The 24,151-nt window shown below is 34.0% G+C and overlaps 2 protein-coding genes across 2 annotated transcripts in view; both read right to left on the reverse strand.

Annotated features, from left to right (window-relative positions):
* The window catches only part of LOC106461226 (potassium voltage-gated channel subfamily KQT member 5-like), a 29,417-nt gene extending 12,587 nt beyond the window's left edge, over positions 1-16,830 (reverse strand). Inside the window, exons 1-6 of the mRNA XM_022388088.1 lie at positions 16,814-16,830; positions 16,421-16,596; positions 14,980-15,108; positions 14,482-14,592; positions 13,732-13,916; positions 8,481-8,680 (exon numbers count right to left, since the gene is read on the reverse strand). Coding sequence (XP_022243796.1) covers positions 8,481-8,680; positions 13,732-13,916; positions 14,482-14,592; positions 14,980-15,108; positions 16,421-16,558 — 763 coding nt within the window. The 5' untranslated portion in view covers positions 16,559-16,596; positions 16,814-16,830. The remainder of the gene's footprint in view (positions 1-8,480; positions 8,681-13,731; positions 13,917-14,481; positions 14,593-14,979; positions 15,109-16,420; positions 16,597-16,813) is intronic.
* Positions 16,831-20,725: 3,895 nt separating this feature from the next.
* The window catches only part of LOC111086204 (potassium voltage-gated channel subfamily KQT member 5-like), a 100,077-nt gene continuing 96,651 nt past the window's right edge, over positions 20,726-24,151 (reverse strand). Inside the window, exon 2 of the mRNA XM_022388089.1 lies at positions 20,726-20,885. Coding sequence (XP_022243797.1) covers positions 20,726-20,885 — 160 coding nt within the window. The remainder of the gene's footprint in view (positions 20,886-24,151) is intronic.

Below are 24,151 nucleotides of genomic sequence, written 5' to 3' on the forward strand. Positions count from 1 at the left end.
GTGTGTAAGAGTGTTTAATTAACAATACTTTATACTATTACCAATAAAGGTGTGTAAGAGTGTTTAATTAACAATACTTTATACCAGTACCAATAAAGGTGTGTAAGAGTGTTTGATTAACAATACTTTCTGCCAGTAAGACTACAAGACGTTTCTAAGGTGATTAGATGTCGAATATCGAACTTAGAAGTAATTTTTAACATACTAAGCTTAATGATAACTTGCTTGTACAATTTAGAATTTCTACTGGTGCAGTACGTACAGGTGTTTTTGAATGGTTATCATAATCGTGCTTATGACACTTGTAATTGCTGCTATACCTTGAGGACTATCATTTGTCAGCACACCTGTGGGCGATAGTGTTAAGAACGTTGGATTCGATAGCTCTCTCTGAAGCATGTTGCACAGACCCATTTCTGTAGCTCCATCTGCCGACAAAAACTCTGGTTTGGAACGAAATGACGTCACACAGCAACGTAAAGCGAAGGCATGCGGATAAAAGATACAGGAACAATCCACTTATAAAATAAACATACATAAATACACGTCTGTAAATCTAGACTAATTTATCCACTGATCTTGAATTCCCAGCACCTGACACTGTAGCAATGTTCATAAGTGAATCCATAACCTCTCAAACTTAAGTATACAAAATTTAACCCTATTTCAGGCATTATATGAAACAATGAGTTGTGGAACTCCAGTTCCCTTGAATACCAGATACGTATGTATTTTATACGAAAGCCTATTCAATATTGAATCTCTTTACACGTTCAACGCATAATTATTCGAATCAAAGCATACGCTTAGCAAGAAGCCAAGGAAACATAACACTGACCGAAATACAGTTTTTTGGTTATCATTTGTTAAATTTCATAAGACAGTAAAAATGAAAGTTCGCAGAAATTGCGGATTCAAGCTTCAATTACGTTAAGTACTAGACCATGTTCATTGGTACGAGTAAATTAAAATGAGCAGGACATACAGCAAGATTAACAAACAAGAGATGGACAATACGAACATCAGTATGACAAATAATAGCGAAAAAAAAAATCAAGAGGAAGACAAAGAATTCGATGGATAGATGGCATCACAAGATGCACAGGACCATTATGAACAAGAAAAGTCAAGGATAGAGTAAAATGGAAAGATCTGACAGAGGGTTCCATCCTGCAATTGGTGGACAAAGTCTAGGTGAAGGGTGTTCCATCCTACAATTGGTGGACAAAGTCTAGGTGAAGGGTGTTCCATCCTGCAATTGGTGGACAAAGTCTAGGTGAAGGATGTTCCATCTTGCAGTGGGTAGACGAAACCTAGATGAAGTGGTTTTCAACAATAAATATAATGTTTGTCTTTTGTATAATGAGGACATTTATCAACAGATTTAGCTTTGTCAAACCCACAAGCAAGACACTTTACTCCACTTGTTCCAGTCTACCCAGTTGTTAACTGGGGATTAACGTGCGAAGAACTGGCATCCTGTTCAAAGGAGGATTGGGTCACTATTCTCATCCACTTGTACCATTTGAAACCGGAGTTCGAAAGCACCTGCCTTGCAAGGGTACTGCAGAAATTTATCTACTTTAGCAATAAAAGAAAATTTTTTGACGAATATTGTTATCCCTCAAATTAACTACTTGATTTTATGTCGCTCACTGGTGGTGGGAGTACACACATTGCAATATATTGAGTAATTGTAGTATTTTGGCACTTGTTTATAAAGATGATGTTGTAATGTCAAAACATGTAGAGTCGTCAACTATATAGGCCTAAATAAAATGTTTTTATTTGTGTACCAGTTTAACGTTGAATATTATTTATGATTATATTGAGTAATCTTATGTTTTTCATGTAACATCACTAAGTAAATACAGTTAATCAGAAAAATGGGTGAAATCCCTCATTTTCTATGCAAAATGCGTAAGAGACCCCAGCAGAAATTAGTGGAATCATTTGTAATATTGATTATATTTTTGTTTATATTTTTATGCGACTTGTTATTAGGACCCATGCAACATCGAAATCGTGGACCCACAAACAATTTGGTATATATTAGATAGTTTACAAAAATGTTTTTAAACCAAGACGATATGGACCCACCAGTAATTCTAGGGTTAAATCGAACAATATTTTCAAAACCTAAGTTTAACCGATTTACAGCCTTCCTTTGTTTGTTTGTTTTAAATTTTGCGCAAAGCTACACGAGGGCTATCTGCGCTAGCCGTCCCTAATTTAGCAATGTAAGACTAGAGTGAAGGCAGCTAGTCATCACCACCCACCGCCAACTCTTGGGCTACTATTGACCGTCACGTTATAACGCCCCCACGGCTGAAAGGGCGAGCATGTTTGGTGTGACGCGGATTCGAACCCCCGACCCTCAGATTGCGAGTCGAGCGCCCTAACCATCTGGCCATGCCGGGCAGCCTTCCTTTAGTAACCCCAATTTACACGCTCTAAAATTCCAACAAATGTGACATGGTCAGTCATTCCATGTTAGATTGTATGTTACTGAGTGGATCCATAATTCACGTCACCACACAACACACACACACACACACACACATGACACGTAAACGGTAAGCTTGAAAAACGTTTGTCGTTTTTTTATTTTTAAGCTTTTCTGAACTTTAACTTTATCAATATCATTCTAAATAGTAAAGGAAAAGTATTTTACAAACTTTCAAAAAGGTGTAAAAAAAAGATAAATTTTAAGTTTAAAACATAATAATTTGCGTGAAATACGTATTCAAACATTTAAAAAACAATTATGAAACCCTCCCAGACTTCTATTTAAAGTGGCCTGCAATAAAAGAACTTTCCTTAAGCAAAGGAAAGAGTCACCCAAAATTATTTTGATTTAAAAATCAAAAGAAAAAAGTAGCCAAATTAAATTCCAAAACAAATAACGCATAGGTTACTTAAAACCACTTTATATTTGAAATACTTTATGGTCAGAAATTGTTCCATGTAACACAGTTCCTTTTACTGTACTACCTCAGAAAGCACAAAACCGCAGGATATAGTCTTCATAACGTCCATAATCTTTGGGATCATATTAAGAAGAGAAAAATGGTCCTAGTCTAAAGGCCACAGTCTCATATTCCTCCCAATAAAATTATTGAATTATACAGTACTGCCTTTTAAGTTTTGAAACTTTCCTACGACATCTAACTAACCGTCAAATTTAAGCAACAATAAAATAAAAATTTTATACAAGTTCATACACGAGTTACTGACTGTGACAGTGGGGGAATTTAAATACCATAGGTTTAAAAAAACAAAACAATTTAAACAAGGACGAATTCCATGCTTTGAAGAAATTACATAGCGTTAGGATATTATAATTATCAAACGAGATGAAGAGAATGGAGATGTAATTTTAAAATAGCTTGAATTGATAAAATTGAGCCCATGTTAAGTTATACTCATAACATTGTAATCAGCGAAGCCAAATTCCAGAGGTATATCTTAAAGTTAAGGATAGAAGACTTTTTAATCTTCAAATTGGGAGTCGCTCGTGTAGAAATTAGTGGTGTGTGTTTTGGTGTTCATAAAATCCGGTAAATGATAAAAAGAAGAAAATTACATTTCGACGATAATTTAGTACCAGAACTTTAAAACACCACAACTTATTGTTTTTATCGCTTACCGCTTCAAGATAAATATTCATTTGAAAATGAATTCTTCTTTCCGTTTGTGTCAAAATGTTGGTGAAGTTTTGCAAAGTAATTTACCTATAAAAAAAACCTCATTTCAGCGCTAAGCTAGTCAATATACACTGTCAGAATGTCCTAAAGTCATGCTTACCATAGTATCAGTTGTAAGTGTAAGATTTACATGAAATGCAACAGTTGTAGATGCAGTCATAATGGGGTTTCTGTTAAAGTTATATCGATCAGAAAGAAATAATTGAAAATCATTCTTACAGTTGAAATCAAAGTCAAAGTGGAATGGCCCTGAACGAACGTTGTCTTTATCAACACCAAAATTACATCTTGAAAATTTAATTTCGCTTTTTAAAGCAAGACACTAAACCCTAAAGTTGTGAAAAGTTTTATATGATAAATTGGTCTCGCGGATTTTCTTTTGTTGAAAGGTGCCACCGAAACATGGTAATGTCTGTACAATTGACTCACTATTTAGGGTTGAGTAAACAAATTGAAAGGAAATTCGATCAACATGTTCAAACTGGGGTGTTGTAAACATGTGGTACCTAAGTTATTTACATAGGGGGTAAAAACTTGGTTTGTTGTTAAGCGCAAAGTTGCACAATAGACTATGGACCACTGAAGGGATCGAACCATTAGATCCTTTGTTTGCACATAGCACTTACAACCCACTATTAGCGCAATTGCTTTAATCAGCTTTATAAAAAAGATTCTGAAATGAAGATTCAAATAAAGACATTCGAATTTGTTGGCAGTTTAAAGCGAATGCATGTTGATGACAAGGGACACTGTGCTAGTTACGTTACTGAGTTATTCTTAAAATATACGGCGGAAACAATTGGTTTATGGGTAAATCTTTTTTCTGATAGCGGAGTAGTACATATTATTCCAAAATAGTCTAGATCGTTTTCTAAGTATTTTACAAAATAAGACATCTTTATGTTTGATGATAAAATTTAAGAATTTAGATAGGATGACTATGGGTTCGAAAACACTTTTTGTTTTTCCAAGAAAAACTTTGTTCAAATTGTTTCTTGGATAACTTGAGTATATGTACTGTAACAGATATATAGATTATTTTTGACTAAACTAATCATAGTAAAAAATAAGCAATAAATTTTATAGTGATTAGATAAATACACAATACCGAATAACTTAATCTAAAATAAAGTTTAGATCCAATACTACGGAACAACAATAACATTATATGGATACATGTTTTGACACTTTCACGGGTCCTCTTCAGTCCAAAGTTATACTTTATTTTATAAAAAAGGAGGATGGTTTAGTTTTGTGTGTTTACAAATTTAAACAGTCCAAAAATTACGCTTCCTAAAATGAAAATTACCTGAACTTAACATTTCGCTTTCTATGCCTTGCCCATGCTTTTATCTCCTTGGTGAAAGTGTGTGTTGAAGACAGTGTGTTCACATGCATGGGACAATATTACAGATAAAAACATGGAACGGTTTTGGGTAACCCCAATTCTATCTAAAATATGCACGGATTATATTTAAAGTGAATTACTGTGGATATGAATATTACGAAATCTCCTGGTTGACGTATTTCCTGTTTGGCCAAACGATTTTCAAGCCCTTTTCCAGGTGATTAACAAGCTTCTCAGTACTATTGAGTTTAAAATGGAATGGGAAACCAATACTTCGCTCCAATTTTTAGATATTCTCATAACTAGAGCAGAAATAGAATCTGTTCTTTCTATCTATAGAAAAATAAAACATTTAAGCTACGTCCTCTTTTGTTCGTGCCGCCACAAAACTGTTAAAACATCAATTAAAGCTTCAATGTTTTTAAGAATATAAAGAGCATATCATCACACGAACCTTGATGAAGTAATCAAAAGTATTTATCAATTTCGAACGATTACCGTATCCTGTAGGCTTTGTCAAACAAGCCCATCAAAAGGCAAGGAAGACAATTTTTGAAGCATAGCAACAAGAATCATGAACACGTGAAAATAAAATGAGAAGTGTATAAAAAACAACAATCTTATAGATCTTTCTAGTACCCTGCCAATCTTGCGAAAAAATACCTTCGTGAAACGGAAATAAATTTAGGTACCAAACTCGCATAACATAAAAGGGATGTTGAAAATGGTGAAAAAATAATGCTATTTTTCTACACATGAAAAATCTTAATCATAAAATCAGCTGGAAATCAGCCAAAATAATACATAAAACTAGAAATTATGTCAAAAGAATAATTTTGGTAAGTTCGCTAATATAAAGGTTGCTAAATTACAACATCTCTGAAGGAAACTACTCAGAACCTCCGTTTTAAAACAAGCTATGTGTGTGTTTCTATCACAAACAAAAGTTAGACTGAAAAGAATACGTGAAAGTGTTGAAACTTGTAGATTTGTTGTTTTCCCGTAATAATGGATCTAAACTTTATTTATCATAACTCTGCTTTCAAAAATTTAAATAAAAAACGTATCCACATTTTGAAATTTTATTTCTTTAACGGTTAAAAAAAATGGTTAAACTCTAACTTAAAGATCATCTGAAAAATTTAGACATTTTAAGAAAAATGATTAAACTCTAACTTAAAGAGCATCTGAGAAATAAAGACATTTAAAAAATGGTTAAACTCTAACTTAAAGAGCATCTGAAAAATTTAGACATTTTAAGAAAAAATGATTAAACTCTAACTTAAAGAGCATCTGAGAAATAAAGACATTTAAAAAAAATGATTAAACTCTAACTTAAAGAGCATCTGAGAAATAAAGACATTTAAAAGAAATGGTTAAACTCTAAATTAAAGAGCATCTGAGAAATAAATACATTTAAAAAAAATGGTTAAACTCTAACTTAAAGAGCATCTGAGAAATAGACATTTTTAAAGAAGGTATCGAGAACATTAATCGCGTTCTTTGAAAGAACATTTTCCTTCTGCTATTGGAACGGAATCATTCGGCTCATTACTCCAGTATATGTCATGTATGATGTTCCAAGACGTTACTTCAGTAATAGCATGCTTGTGTACTATTTCTTTCATGATCAAAAAGGAAATTAAGTGAATCATTAAAGTTATATCTTCAAGCTCAGAAAAGTGTCATTGAAACGAATATAACGTTAAAACAGTTTTTTTTTATTATTGTAGAAATTCACTAAATCATCTAACTAGCCCTCTTGTGGTGTATGAGTTCAAGGGTCCGAGACGCGCATGCGGTTATATTGATTCTACCACTAGAAAGCTCTACTGTCGTATCAATGGACATTGTGATTTAAGAACACCAACTTCAGTACATGGGCGTCCGCAGAAATTTTCCCAGGGAGGGGCAAAGTAGTGTGAAATTGTGAATTGAATACAAAATTAATATACACATGCTGAATGAATAAAGAAAGAATTATGCTTTTAATTTACCAGGGGGGACTCCCCCTTGCGGACGCCCAAGCCTCAGTGTGCTGCTGACACTCATTGATTGGAATATGTAATACGTAAACTTCTGAATTTTCCCTTATCATGTCCATGAGCAGTGGAAGAGATTTAACCACGCTTATTCCAACACCTTGAAATACTAGAAGTAAGATGCATACCCTAAGTCAGAATATGAGTACATTGCCACTAGATCTGGATTTTGGATAAACTGTTATATTATCTTACCAAGTTGGGTATTGGGTATTCAAGAATCTGTCTTTAGTCAGTTGGATATTGGTTTTGAAAAGTCTGTCATCGATTAGCTAGAAATTGGGTAAACTAATTCCTATTTTTAGCCAGTTAATGAATTGGTAAACACATTATTGTTTCCCGTGAGTTGAGATTCTGGGTGAAGTAATATATTTATTTGTTTTAGTTTTGGGTGATACACTATATATCCTGATGGGTCTGATATTGGGTAAATTGATGTCAATCTTCGGTCAGTTAGATACTGGATAAACATCCATCCATTTTCAGTCAATTGAATAAACAAATGTCAATATTCAGCCAGTTGGTTACTAAATAAATAGATGTCAATAGTTAGATTTTCGATAAACAAATATCAATATTCAGCCAGTTGGTTACTAAATAAATAGATGTCAATAGTTAGATTTTCCGTAAACAAATATCAATATTCAGCCAGTTGGTTACTAAATAAATAGATGTCAATAGTTAGATTTTCGGTAAACAAATGTCAATATTCAGCCAGTTGGTTACTAAATAAATAGATGTCAATAGTTAGATTTTCGGTAAACAAATGTCAATATTCAGCCAGTTGGTTACCAAATAAATAGATGTCAATAGTTAGATTAAGGAAATGCCATTGTTCAGTCGGTTATTGTGTAAACTGATCTAATTTTCAGTTAGTTGCTTATTGTGTAAACATACATTAAATAAATAAATGTCAATCTTTGGTCATTTCGATACTTGATAAACAGATAACAATCTTCATTCGGTTAGGTATTGATACTTATATTAAAATCAGCAACGATGATTTATATAAATCGGATAATCCAACCTACCTAGAAAGATGTATGGAAACAGATGTTTAAGAATTCAACTACACAGGTTTAGAAAACCATATATCCGATATATATGTTATCTTATATATATATTTCGGGGATTTGTTTATCGTCAGTCTGATAAAGCACTCTAACGGAGAGTTTTACTCAAAGTTAAGTTCCAGCATTCTATATTTTCCGAACACAAATCTTCTAAGTTCTTTAAAAGAAGACTTTTGAATTAATATACCAAATTAACTATTTAGCATTTGGTTTTACATTTTATCCCGTTGCAGCCGTAGGTCCTACTAAGTCCTGAATGTATCAATACAATAAATAAATAAACTGAAAGTATTCGTAGAACTCAACCTACCATCTGAATTTCGTTTCAATGCTTCAGCGTCTCTAGAGACACTGTCTTCACTGAAACATCTCCCTCCCAAACTGTCCACTGAGGTGCGACCTTCACCTAGTCGGCTACGTGTCACTGGAGGATGCCCGTAGATGGATGAAGATGGCTTGTGACGTCTTATAGTTGACAGACGGCTGACGAATGACGTATTGTGCTTGAAGCTAAACCACGTGAAGACTCAAATGTTAAAACTTCCTTCAATGAGAAAGTGAATAAATCCTAGTTTAGGTAAATTACACATGATAAACATTCCACCCGTTATATAACGACAGCTTTAAAAGTGACATTAAGAGGTAAATACAACAAGAAATTATGTTCTAATCAGAGCACTTCTTAAGTTGTGCGTGCATAATATGTCTATAAAAGGTGACGGTTCATGAGATGTGCATACGAGTTATTTCTTGTATTAACCGTGTATGGCGTGTGCTACGTACATTACTATATACAGGTGCAATATTCCTTAGTTGCTACTAACACTACTATCTCCAGGTGCAATATTCCAAAGCTACTACATAACTATTATCTATATATGTATAATACCCCAAGGTTTTTACATACACTACTATCTACAGGTGCGGTATTCCGGAGCTGCTACATACACTACTCTCTATATTTATAGTATTCCAAAGTGGCTATATAATCTACTATCTTCAGGTGCGGTATTCCAGAACACACACTACTATCTTTAGGTGTAGTATTGCAGTTGCTACATACAAAACTATCTAAAGATTCAGTATTCCCGAGTTGCTGCATACACTACTCTCTATATTTATAGTATTCCAAAGTGGCTACATAATCTACTATCTTCAGGTGCAGTATTCCAGAACACACACTACTATCTTCAGGTGCAGTATTCCAGAACACACACTACTATCTTTAGGTGTAGTATTACAGTTGCTACATACAAAACTATCTACAGATTCAGTATTCCAGAGTTGCTGCATACACTACTATCTTTAGGTGCAGTATTCCAGAACACACGCTACTATCTTCAGGTGCAGTATTCCAGAACACACACTACTATTTTTAGGTGCAGTATTCCAGAACACACACTACTATCTTCAGGTGCAGTATTCCAGAACACACACTACTATCTTTAGGTGTAGTATTGCAGTTGCTACATACAAAACTATCTACAGATTCAGTATTCTCGAGTTGCTGCATACACTACTATCTACAGGTGTGGTATTCCGGAGTTGCTGCATACATTAATTGTTTACTTCTGTAAAAATCCACAGTTGCTAAATACGTTATGGGTGTTGCCATCTTGAGCACATACATATGCTGAATGTGTGTCCGATAATATAATTATCCAGTTATTAGATACAACTTTTTGTGTGTGTGCATTAATCCAAATTTATTACATTCACTGACAATCTATGTGTACAATAATCCAGAGTTACTAAATCATACATTAACTGTCTGTGTATAAGATAATCCAGAGTTACTAAATCATACATTAACTGTCTGTGTATAAAATAATCCAGAGTTACTACATGATACATTAACTGTCCGTGTTTTAAATAATCCAGAGTTACTACATGATACATTAACTGTCTGTATATAAAATAATCCAGAGTTACTACATGATACATTAACAGTCTGTGTATACAAATCCACAGTTACTACATGATATGTTAATTGTCTGTGTGTACAATAATCCAGGGTTATTACATGATGAACTAACTGTCTGTAAGTTCTTAATCCAGAGCAACTATTTGTGTGTGTGCAGTCAAACAGGATTACCACATATACACTGGATACTTGCATATGTTGAAATCCAGAGTTAGCACGTACACTAAATATTTACGTGCGCAATCGTCTTTTACCACACGTAACAAATGTGACACTGGGGTGGAGCAGCGTTCGGATCTCACCCCAGTCCCTGTATCTCCTCTATAGGCCCCTTAGGGTTCTTCACGCTATTCTGTTGATCTCGACCAAACTTTGAAGGCATCCTTAGAACACTCCGGAAAGCTACAAAATGGTTGACGTTCGGATCTGACTCCCCCATGTCACTCCTCGTGATCTATTTGTCTGTCTCTATGATCTATGGCAGTTATTTTGGTGTAAAGTTAACAGTTTAGAGAAAAACTATTAATCACCAAGGGTGTTCAAAGATTAGAGGTTCGTAAAGTGGTCATCGTTCTGATGGGCCAAGTGGGCGAAAAAACGAATTAAAATAAGCAGAAGGAGAGAGAGAAAAAAAGTTGTCTATCTTTCACGCTTTAAGGTTTTGGCTTATCTCAACCAAACTTGGTATGCTCTCTTAGGGCCACCCAGGAATTTGACATGGGGGGGGGGGAATTCAGATCTAATCCACTTTTTTCACTCCCTCGTGGGTCCCTATGTGTTCTACACACTATTATATTGATCCAAATTTTGAAGGCACCCCTAAGGCATCTCGGGGAGTAACATAGGAGGGGTTGACGTTCCGACCTGCCCCCCACGTCACTTTCCAGGGGCCTTCTCTATGTCTTTCCCATGCGTTGAGCCGGTATGTCAGCTAGTAATCTGTGTTTATGGCCCTCATTTACAACACATGTTTATACCTACATATACTATATTGAAACAAAAGATTCACTTCAAATAAATAAAGATTTTAAACAGGATGATAAGAAATCTGTTTCAACATTTTCAGTAGAAGTAGCCTTGTCTTCAGTGGAAAAGTACAGTAGAAAAGGGTAGAGAAGCAGACAGAAATAACAATAATAGGCAAACTGATAGGTACTTGTCATTATCATTAGAATTTAAAGATGTCTAGATAGATTTCGTCAGTGCTTGATACAACAATATAGAACAACATTAAGAAAGTTATTACAAAAGAGCCTTATTTAGAAATGTAAGTACATACACTTATAACAACATGCAGAAAGTGTCAAAACTGAAGGTTAAAAAGGTTTTATTCTGGCAAATATGAACGTGCACAATTTCTGTGAACAGAATCATGTACCACTCGGTCGGCTTTTGTTTTGTTTTTGTTATTTTTGACCTAAGACTTAAAAGTAGATTATTACCCCCCCCCCAATAAACATATCTGGTGAACACTCCACCCCCCATAAACATATCTGGTGAACACTTCCCCCCCCATAAACATATCTGGTGAACACTCCATTTATGATAATTTGATCTCTTATCTCATGAGTCTTGTAAATGATGAGAGAAGAGTCATAGTTTGAAAAACAATGGATAAAAACAGAAATATTTCCAGCTTTCAATGGCGTATTATAGTGGGTAACCTTCTTGCATAAATGTTATTATCATATTGAAAGTGATTGAGCTAGTAAACTGTGGAGAACATTCTCCTGACAGGGGCTGGACTTGTAAAGTGTGGGGAACATTCTCCTGACAAGGGCTGGGCTTGTAAAGTGTGGGGAACATTCTCCTGACAAGGGCTGGGCTTGTAAAGTGTGAGGAACATTCTCCTGACAGGGGCTGGACTTGTAAAGTGTAGGGAACATTCTCTTAACAGGGGCTTGGCTTGTAAAGTGTGAGGAACATTCTCCTGACAAGGGCTGGGCTTGTAAAGTGTGGGGAACATTCTCCTAACAGGGGATTGACTTGTAGAGTGTGAGGAACATTCTCCCGGCAAGGGCTGGGCTTGTAAAGTGTGGGGAACATTCTCCTAACAAGGGCTTGACTTGTAAAGTGTGTTGAATATTCTCCTGACAGGGATTGTGCCTGAATATTCTTTAGAAGGATGAATGATATTTAAAATGTAACAACAATCACGTCAATCTCACAGCTCTGCATTTCCGCTCTGATACATAAGTATTTTTTAAGACGATAATGACACAACAGTTAACTTGTTCGAACTTGATTAAAAAAAAAAAAGAGCGCGGCAAAGTCTTCGTTCCTATTCACTAAATATCAACCGAATTTTACATCTTTGATCTGAGACGCACTTCCGACATAAACCCTGTTTGCATCTGTGAGATAATGGCACGGACAGATTATACTCTTCAACGAATAAGACATGTTTATTCCACGCTGAGTCCAAATTAAGATGGGGGATAAAAGGTCGTCTGACTTCATATCGTGTGGTGATTATGGTAAAATGGTTTTTCAGAGTAGGTTTCAAAGCTAAAAGAATAACTTAATTGTGTTTCTACTACCTTTTGTTACATTAAAAATAAACAGGATTTACTCTTCTGTTTAATTCCATTCCTTGTTTCTGTTTTTCCCCATTTAATTAAACAAAGGATCCACAATTCTGTATTGGAATCACAGGGTTTGCATTTAATGTGTTAGTTAATAACATGTTTTTGTTTTATCTTCTTCTCTTTTTCTGTTGAAACAGAGCGTTCACAGGATTGAATTGTGGTCATAAGGGTTCACTTTTTTACATAATATTATTTTATGTTACTATTTCTTCCTATTTAATTGAACAGAGTGTTCCCGAAGGTTGTATTGCTATTAACATTATGGGTTGTACTGCGTCTTCAACTGAACTTCAGTTACCAATAGTTGTGTGGTAACCACAAAAGTCTGTTCTATACAACTGTGTTATATCGTAGTGTGTAACAGTTAAAAACTCTTTACTTTCAAATTCTATCTAATTAGAAGTTAGAAATTTTGACATTTGAAGGAGATATTGATTTGCCAGTGCGTATTATATTGCTATATCCTGAAGTATACTATGGCTACTTACAGATTCCCGCCGCCAGGTGGCAGGTCGAATTTATCTTTACGTTTAGTTGAGGTGAAGGAACCAGATGAGAAACTATAAAACAGTGCGATAGAGCATCAAACATTTGCAAGAAAATACATTCAAAACATATAAAGTATAAGAACTTAGTAAAGATATACTTCAATAGAAGTGAACGTTCAAGTGAGAGGTAAACAAATTTAAGTGAAAGCAGAGAAAAGAAATTATTTCGTGTTCACAGATCTACATGCAAAGGCTGTGGAAAGTATTACATGATTTGATCAGTTCAGTTACAAGAAATCATTCATTATTAATGTGCACGTTTTAGAACAAAGTAAAAAAGGAAAGTGAATATGTGTATTTTTGTCAAAATTCAACAGAAAGTAAAATATTGAAAAGGTCATTCTTTATATGAAGGGTTAAGTGGTAATAAGAGACAAAAACAAAAGGAATATGAAAAATTAGTTTTACCAGAAACTGTCTATTTGTTAGTATGTTTCGGATATTTCCTTTGGTACTTTTAAATTGACGATTAATACGAACGTGTTTGCATTTCATACTCACGGAGGTGAACTTGGAAGCGGCACCTGATGAATTTTCCACGTTGCTATGGACATCGAATTCTCGTCTGCTGCATAGCACCTCCATAGACACTGGATGAGAGTGGCAGCTGGTACTCGCCTTCGAATCATGTGTTTTTGTCTTTGTTGTTGCTGTACTTTTAAGGCAAATCCAGAGCCCAGAATTCCCTATCTCGAGAGAAACAAAGTACAGACACTGTAAATCTACAAATAGTTCATATCATATTAACCTATTACCACATTTTAGCACAAAACTTTTCTGTCGTTTTGAAAAAGGTTACATTATCACCCTTACTGTGGGTACTTTCTATTGGTTTGTAGGGTGAAATAAGTGTCGTTTCTGTGGGTTTTAGGCTTAGTGACCTATTTTTCAAGTCACTTCACTTTCCTACTTCTTTTGTTGGCGTTGAATATTGTCATGGTTGATACGGTTTCCTAGGTAACATTTTATAATTGTACTAAAGAAGTCAAAACCGAGGTCAAGCGAGATTCGAATCCACATCCTTACATACTGGGAGTGAGTTTTTATGAATTACGTAATCAGCCTTAGACAAATTAACAATGTTACGTATGAAATTGAGCCAAGAGTGCCGATGTATGTGTACATTTATCGATAATATTTATTATCAATATTATGTTGTATATTAACTAACAATAAAGTTTATTTACATACACAGGTGATAAACACAAAACTCCTACAATTCTTTCTAATCACGTTTTATAATGTACATACCGCAGGAAGAGCAAAGAAAGAGATACCAAGTAGTGCACAAAAGGCTGCAATAACCTTTCCTGGCCAAGTTGTAGGAACTGTGTCACCATAGCCAACTGTACACAGGGTGATCTGAAACAAAGAACTGTCTTGTATCTACGATGTCTAACAGTTAACAGCTTTAAACTTACTTAACTCTCTGTTATAGCGCGTTTATTAAACACTGTGATCTGAAACAAAGAACTGTCTTGTATCTACGATGTTTAACAGTTAACAGCTTTAAACACTACTTAATTCTCTGTTTTAGCGCGTTTATTAAACACTGTGATCTGAAACAAAGAACTGTCTTGTATCTACGATATTTAAGCAGTATCACAACTTTAAATACTATTTAACTCTCTGTTATAGTTGGTTTAGTTTCTGTGCATTTTCTACAGTAATTAAAATATTAAAATAATACGTAATTTCATTCTCTGAAATGAGAGAGTGTTTTGCCAGTTAGACTTATGTTCTACTCACCACGCCCCACCAAAGGGCATCTGCGAAATTAGTAAATTTGGTATTTTTCTGGTCCTTCTCGGCAAGGTAAACTAAGAACGACGAAAATATTAAACCCAGAAATCCGATGTAGAGTGTGGTAATAAGCTCCTAGAATATTAACAGAAAAAAGAAAAAAAAAGTTAGTGGCTTATGTGAGTTTTCAGAAAATATTTGTTAATTTAGTTAAATCTGCATTACAGTGGACCAACTCGAGCTTGTTTGTTCTTTTGTTGGTTTCTAGAGTAAAGCCACACTTGGCTATCTACTGTGTCCACCGCGGGGAATCACACCCCCAATTTTATTGCTGTAAATCAGTAAACTTATTGCTGTCTCAACAGGGTACCCAATTCGAGCAACTTCTCTTTTCGGCGAGTACTAATTTTCATTGAAAGATCAACTCGATTATAAGTATATACAAACATTTAAAAATGACTTACTAAAACGTGTTTCTAACTTACCACAACGATCTATATTATATCCTGTCAACACTTACATTGGTACCTTATGTACTGACACTTTTTTGATTCAAGTCCCTTTTATATTAAGGGTACATTTTGGTACAACGCTCTATAACAGTTAGATATTTTTTGTTTGTTTATTTTACATCTCAGAGCTACACAATAGGCCCTCTGCGCTTTGTTCGCTACAGCTAATCAAACCCCGGATTTTAGAGTTGTAAGTCCATAAATTTAGCGCTGATCCATTGGGGAACCATATGAATTATTCATTAAATTATTTGTTAGATAAACTCATATATATCATTTAAACACAACAAAGATGTATTTCAGATAAGCATAACTGCTGGTAGCCCGTTTTAAGGGCAGATGACAGATGTTAAGAGCATTCATAAACGGGTCAAAATCAGGTCACTAAGCTTCACAAAGCTAAACTTACTCATGAATGTCAATTTCTAAACGAGTTGCATTACAGGTCAAGGTCGTTTGTTTGTCAAGTTAAACGATACCTTGTGTCACGATGTGATAAACGGCCAGGTCAAAGACCCCTGTTACACAGACATAGCTGTCCCTAGTTTTGACCTTTGTACCAAAGAAATGGTAACCAGCTGGTAACACCCGCCACCAGAAGGGGATATTTTTAATCGAATAGCTGGATTGACTTTTACTCTTATAATGCACCTACAGCTGAAAATGCGAATCGTTCTTGTTAGCACCACGTCTCGAAGCCGAGACCGTTGGATCCCTAGTCCAATATATTATTTTTCCACGTTCGAGCCATATATATCTAAACAATCACTGTACTAAATTTTCTTTTCTTGTGTTACTTTGATAACCTTTTTTCCAAAATTGGATGACTTTTGCGGTTTTTATACTTGAAAGTTAAGGGTTTTTATATATAGAACTCAACTGTGTGTATAGGTATGCATTACTTGTTTGCCAGTTTAATCTTTTTTACTACTCACCTGACGATGTGCATAAACAACTGAACCCAGCAGCTTCCAGGTGCCGCCCCTTCTATCCATTCGCACCATCCGGAGAATCTGGAAAAAACGAAGACCGCGCAGAGCGGAAGTGGCAAAGACCTGACCACTGCTTCCCATTGCTAAAACCACGAAGGATGCAACGATAACGATGGTGTCTGAAAAGAACAACTTCAATTTGGACAGCGTGTTTTCTTCCAACATAGTAATAAATTTTTAACAAAGTAATACAAGTTATCCAAATGGATAAAACCAGTCATCGGGTAGTTGAATTTATGTTCATCATTGTTATACGAAATCAACAAGAACATTTCATTATAAGGAAAAATTACATATTATAGAATTTTATAATAAGTATTAGAAGTTCTTACTGACCGATTATACAGAAGGGGCTGCGCTAGTGATGATCGTGTGGTTCACGGTAGAATTCTTCCTCCGTCTCTGGTCAGCCGGCTGTAGATCACGTTATCAGGGATGGCTAGGCCGAATGAGATTTTCCCCCAGAAACAAACAGAAAAAGAAACGAAAGATCAGCCATACACTTAGCGGATTCAGAAATTATAATTCATCACTGAATAAGGGGTGGGAAGTTTCTACTAAACGAATCTTCATGCACACTCATAACCTGTATCTTGAATTTCTACATCCATTCTATTGCTTTAAGCAGCGTTTTTGTGGGATGTTCTCTAAATGTACTTTCTAGTCACTACCACGAGCTTCCAAAGTCACAATCGTGCGCGATTACGAATTCCCCATAATGTCAGCACACTCTCATCTAATAATTGGGCAATTACTGTTGAATTTTCATTTGATTCTCATAGTGCAATGCTTTTCCAGTGCTTTATAAAGGGCAGAAAGATTTATTGATAAACGGCTGAAGCCAAAATGTCACAAAGTAGGAAGATAACGAATTTCCAAAGGTAATTGATGACTAGATGTAACATATTGCTATGACTGTCCCAGCCACTTCAGCTCTTCTTCTCATATAATGCGAATAATGTGATGAAAAAAAGAGGAGATCACTATATATGCTAATATGAAATATCGGCAAAATTGTCTGAACTTTAACACTTATTGGTCCATATGAATTCTAAATGTGTTGCAAATCAAGAACAAAGATTTAGAACTAAATCCATCACCAAAGTAGTTTAAGAAAAGTTCGGGGCTGCAAGTCGATTCATATATTGCCTAAAGGGAGCTCTATCTGCTGGATTTCACAATGATTTACTAACCATAAGCCATTCGTCACAGTTCTGAATGTTCAGAGGGAAAGTTCTGGGTTTGGCAGGAAACTGAAAAACTATTTGCATATCAATGCGTTATCCCAACAATGAAAACTCAGTTAGTTGGTTCTACTGTTTACAATAAAGAGAGTCATTAATGTGACATTCTGAATAATGCTGCACTGCCTGCATTGATTGAATTGTACTGAGAAGAATCGTGCTTCTTATAAAATGATATTGCACAATTCCAAATTCGCATACTATATCCATCTGTGGTTCCAAACACGTAACACCTGGAATTTGTATTGGTTCTCACAGATTTCTTGCCTGGGTCTAGCTGAACACTTTAAGCGTGTTATATTTCATCTCGAATGATAAAAATAACAATACTCAAAATCTCACCACAGCTGGAGGTGTTCTCCAAAATGAGTGGCGGCCTTTTCCACTGAAGTATAGCAACGATTGTTGTCAAGTATTAGCAACAGAGTAGAAGCTGTGACTAAATTAAAAAATAGGCTCACCACCTATTATACTTGGATCCCAAAACACGATGTTCCCTTCTTAGTGCTGTGCCAATACTTGTGTTAACACAGAGTAGTTGTCTTTCTCATCTTTGTTTTCTGATGTACCCTCAACTTAATGATGTGAATTTGTAGATTAGTTAAAACTGATTACTAAGAACAGTGCAGTAACGATCAGATGTAATCATGAAAACAATAAAGCTGCATTGCTCAAGTAAAATGAGGCATTTTGTTGTTTTTACAACAAATTAAACTCTTAATTTATTCATTAAAGCTACAGTTAAACATCTAGTAGACCTGGCAAGAAAAATCCAAAAAAAAGAATAACCTGAGGAACCTGAAAGAGGAATATTCCAAAATAACAAAACTTACCGACATAGAACCAGAAAAATTAAAACTACAATTGAATTGTAAAGTAAAAACTGACTTGAGACAAGAATTAAGATAACTGTGTTAACTTAAAAATGACTAAAAATCTGACGTGGCAGCCTGAAATCAAGCACATAAAAAACTGTCTTTGCTATTGTATATTTACATCTCTTGTTGGTTAAAAAAGACGCACCTTTGAAGAGTTCCAACCATGCCACGCAAGTTTTCCTCTATCCTTGGTCATGATCATGGACTACTGCTAATTAAAAGCATGTGTCACACTCATATAACGTAAGCAAGTTAGACTAAACACATTATTTTTGGAAACTAGCTTGGAACAAAGAATAAACAAAATTATCAAAACCAGTTTCTATGAGGTATCATGTAGACCTGACTCCATATTCAGTCACAGCACGTATTCATGCTTATATTTTATTAATAAAATAATTAATTAATGGCTAAACGCCAGGCCACCATTACGCACTGCGCCAGATACACACACCACACCACCCTACACAAAGCCGTAACCTGACCGGTGATGTTATTTTTTGGAAGCACATGAAACTATTCTTACTCTAATTCATTACTTATTCTCATCACAATAATGAGAGCAATAAACATTCAGGAAAGAGTGTTTTGCTTTAAGTTAAGTATCTGCGGCGTTTCATTCAGGTATATTACCAACGAATCAGTAAGTAAACTACATATTTGCCTTTTAAACTAATTTCTCCATTTATATAACGCTGATGCCCAAAGAAGTTTTCAAATCTGTCATGAAACCAAGTTAGTTCAATTTATTCAGTGTATTATAATTAATTATATTTGACATAAGACATTAGTATTAAATGTATTAATTTTTTAACACTACATTCTTTACACAGTCCCTTAGGAATTTTCAAGAAGTTGAATAGTGTATGATAATAGTATTTCAACCATTTTATGTTCACCATATCCATTGCCGATTATGCATTTCGGTCAATACAGAGCTCATCCAACCATTACTGTGTTTGTTTTGTCTAAAATGACCTGATGAGCTCTGTAATGAGCGCAATGCGTCGTCGGCAATGGATATGACGAACATAGTATGGTTGAAATACTATTATTATACATCTTCTAATTCTTGAACGTCCCTAAGGGACTAGATAAAGATGTAGTGTTAAAAATATAATAGGCCTAATACTAAATTAGCATGACTTTCGCCGATATATGGCAATATGGTATCCTCGCTGGCTTTAGGGCAATCCATAGTTTCTAAATGCATGTAATATAGCTTGGCATGCAAAACAACAAAAGTATAGGCCGTTGTGGGGAGCGATAGCTTGCAACTAGGATTGCAATTCAAATCAAATTCTATTAAAATGAATGACTGCAATGAAATCATACATTAAACTTTAGAATTTTCAACAATTAAAATAAATGTAAAAAACAAAACATTCTACTATGTATATTAATAAACGTTGTCCCAGAACTAATTATTCATGACTAGCATGACCACCAAAGCTGCCATTGGACTTCTAATATTTGATTTTTATGAATTACTTTTTGAAATTGCACCCAAACAAATTTAATTAATATGGTGATTTCCTATGATGTCGAACATAATTGTTGAATAAAGAATGTCATAAAAGAATCAAGCCTCACGGGGGAGGTATTTTTTAATATGATAGAGAACATACAATTACTAATAATATTATTATTTACCATACAAAGACTAATTTCGCAATTGCAAAGTACCTTCGGATAATATTTTTATTCGTCCTTAGACTAATTTATAACAATATTTATCTGTGTATATTTTAATTTAAATTAGTCAAATATATGAGCGATAGTAATGAAGCACGTAATTATACAGTCACTACAAAACCTATAGGTGATAATAATCTCGTTAACAGCTTAGCTAACGAAGAAAAAACTTACAATTTTTAAAAGACTTAATAAGCGAATTAAACGATATAGTTTGTTTATTTGAAGATTTTTTAAAATATCAACTGAAGTAAATAATAAAGCAAGTAATACAAAACATACAGCACCCATTAGAAAAGAAAACCTGACAATAATTAAGGATAATGTTATTTCTTTGTTATTATTTTCTTCAGAACAAAGAAAAAGAAAAGACTCTAAACTTGTAAAATAATTAATTAGTAGAATTTCAAAAATACTTTAATTCCTTAGGATCATTTGGAGAAAATATGGATAAGCTGATAACGATATATAAATAACAGAAATAAATACATCATACTTACCATTCTAAAGAGTATTTCACTGGCAACTTTTTCAAAGTCGCTAATAGTTGAGAACACACTCAGCATCAAACACATGAACACCATGAAGAACCTGGAAGAAAGTGAAATAGGAAAAATACATTAAATAGAATTATAGTGGCAGGTCAGATACTAACCTTTAAGAATATATGCAAATACTAAACCATATCATAAACAAATATTATACCATACCTATCATAGCACTACACTCATCATAAACAGATACTACACTATCATAATGATACGCCAATCCTAAACAGATACTACGCCTATCAGAAAAAGATGCTACGCCATATAATTAACAGATAGTGCACCTATCATGAACAGATACTACAGCTATAATAAACAGTTACTACAACATATCCTAAACAAATACTACACCTATCGTAAACAGATACTACATAATTAAATTTAGAATCTTAGAAATAAATAAAAAAATGAGGTGACACTAGCAGCTTAAAGATTAGTAATTATGATAAGTATCATGACTAAAGATAAAGAAAAGCAATCAAAACCTTAGTTTATTTAATTATTCAGATTCTTTATATTCAGTGAGGTTGTTAGCTCATTTGTTTTTAAATTTCTTACATACTTAAAAATTACATACATTGGCCTGTGGTCAAAATTTATTTCAAAAGCTCAAAATGTTAATTTATATTGACTTTTTGACCTTGTTGGTACAAAATGTTAACGATTACACTAGATTTTTGATCCATTGTCCTTGCTGATACAAAATGTTAACGATTACACTAGATTTTTGATCCATTGTCCTTGCTGATACAAAATGTTAAAGATTACACTAGATTTTTGACTTTTTGTCCTTGCTGATACAAAATGTTAAAGATTACACTAGCTTTTGACCTTTTGTCCTTGCTGATACAAAATGTTAAAGATTCCACTAGATTTTTTACCTTTTACCCTTGCTGATATAAAATGTGAAAAATTACACTAGATTTTGACTTTTTGTTCTTGCTGATATAAAATGTTAAAGATTACACTAGATATTTGACCTTTTGTCCTTGCTGATACAAAATGTTAAAGATTACACTAGTATTTTTGACCTTTTGACCTTGCTGATACAAAATGTTAACGATTACACTAGATTTTTGATCTATTGTCCTTGCTGATACAAAATGTTAAAGATTACACTAGATTTTTGACCTTTTGACCTTGCTGATACAAAATGTTAACGATTACACTAGATTTTTGATCTATTGTCCTTGCTGATACAAAATATTAAAGATTACACTAGATTTTGACCTTTTGTCCTTGCTGATACAAAATGTTAAAGATTCCACTAGATTTTTGACCTTGCTGATACAAAATGTTAAAGATTACACTAGATTTTTGACCTTTTGTTCTTGCTGATACAAAATGTTAAAGATTACACTAGATTTTTGACCTTTTGTCCTTGCTGATACAAAATGTTAAAGATTACACTAGATTTTGATATCAGCAAGAACAAAAGGTCAATATCTAGTGTAATCTTTAACATTTTGTATCAGCAAGGACAAAAGGTCTAGTGTAATCTTTAATATTTTGTTTTGACCTTTTGTCCTTGCTGATACAAAATGTTAAAGATTACACTAGATTTTGACCTTTTGTCCTTGCTGATACAAAATGTTAAAGATTACACTAGATTTTGACCTTTTGTTCTTGCTGCTACAAATTTGATCTTTATCCGTAAAACATTATATAAACAATAATTCAACCTATGATCATTAGCAGAATGAAGTAAGTATAGATAATAGATTCATGGTAAGATGATTTTTGTTGTTTAGCTTACTCTGCCGAGAGAGAAGTATGACGTATTTTTTGTTCGCATCTTAGTTTTGAAAATTTCGAGCCTTTAACAATTTTTGTTCAAAATAGTTACTTTAAAAATATGGTGAATAACGACTGCATTAACAGATTAAATGTTTAAGTAGTGTAGAAAAATATTATAATAACTTTTCTTTTTTTTTACATCTTTAGAAAGCGAAAGTAAGTTATCAAACTTAACGAAAATGAGTCAGTCAAAATATTAATAATACATCAGGTATATAACAGTCGTTTTTCAAAATGCAGGAATCATTTACAACATCAAAGTCCGGTTTCGATTAAGGGAGTTTGGCTGAAACAGTTATTAAGTTTCGCGGCAACAAGAAATCATGGAGTTTGTTTCAAAAATTATAATAAAAAAAAATCTTAAAACTGCAAGAAAAAACGAATTTTTTAGAGGCTCGTTTGGTTAAAGCATTGCATACGTTGTTGTTATTCACAGCTTTACAATTACTTCTATCACTGCAACTTTTAACGGTCTCGTAGATGTTATGCTAAACATCTACTTCTCATGAAAACTTTGTTATTTGTAATAACATGTATATATTCAAAACTTTAAGACTAAACTTGTGTGACTTTTTCGAGCGATATAATAAGTTTTGCATTCACAGTTGCAGGTGAAAGCAAACAAAATAAGGGAAAAAAAAGCCTGAAATAGTAATGGGTACAGGATGAGTAAAAAGACTTCAAGAAATGTTTCATTATTCTAGAGTTTTAGACAACGTATTTGGGCTTGTTACTCACGTTACCAGTGATACACATGTGCCCACGTCACTAGTTGTAAAAATCCCAAAGGTGGTGTCTTGTAGACGCCTTACAGTTCAAAGAAATTAATTAAGTCACATTCAAAGCATAAAATTAAAAAAAAAATATAGAAAGAAATGCTTTAAGTGTAATGGGGCACAAATTGAGAAAGAAAACTTTTAGGAACGTTTCTTGGTTCTAAAGTAACAGTTACGTATGCAACGGCGTTTTCTACATTTGTGTTAACAATGATACAAATGTTCTTATACGCAGTTGTGCTTTAAGAAGGTGAACAAAGTGATGCAATTTTTTAACGTTTTATGTTCAAATTACTAATACAACAAAGAACACCACATGCGAATTTTTAAAGCTGGGAATTTCGAAACCTAGCGAAAAATATTCTCTTTTTGTTTCCCAAAAACGTAATTGTTAACGTCATCACATTTTCACTATTGAAATAAAGCAAGCATTGTTGAAGTTTTAAGAGTCAAATACCGATATTTGAAAAGGTGATCGTTATAGTTAGGTTTCTTTCATTTCACACTACCAAAACACAAAACCATAGTAACGTTCGATATTCTTCTAACACACAACAGCACAGTTGTTTGTTACTCTGTCAACATACAATTCATAGTTAAGTTTGACACTCTACCAATACACATATTCTCACAGTTGAGTTTGTTACGCTCACAACACAAAAAGTCACAGATAAGTTTATTATGCTCACCACACACAAACCCATAGCTAAACATGTTATTCTAGTAATACACAAAC

The sequence above is a fragment of the Limulus polyphemus genome, unplaced genomic scaffold, assembly GCF_000517525.1.
Source record: "Limulus polyphemus unplaced genomic scaffold, Limulus_polyphemus-2.1.2 Scaffold918, whole genome shotgun sequence".
NCBI classification, from domain to species: domain Eukaryota; kingdom Metazoa; phylum Arthropoda; class Merostomata; order Xiphosura; family Limulidae; genus Limulus; species Limulus polyphemus.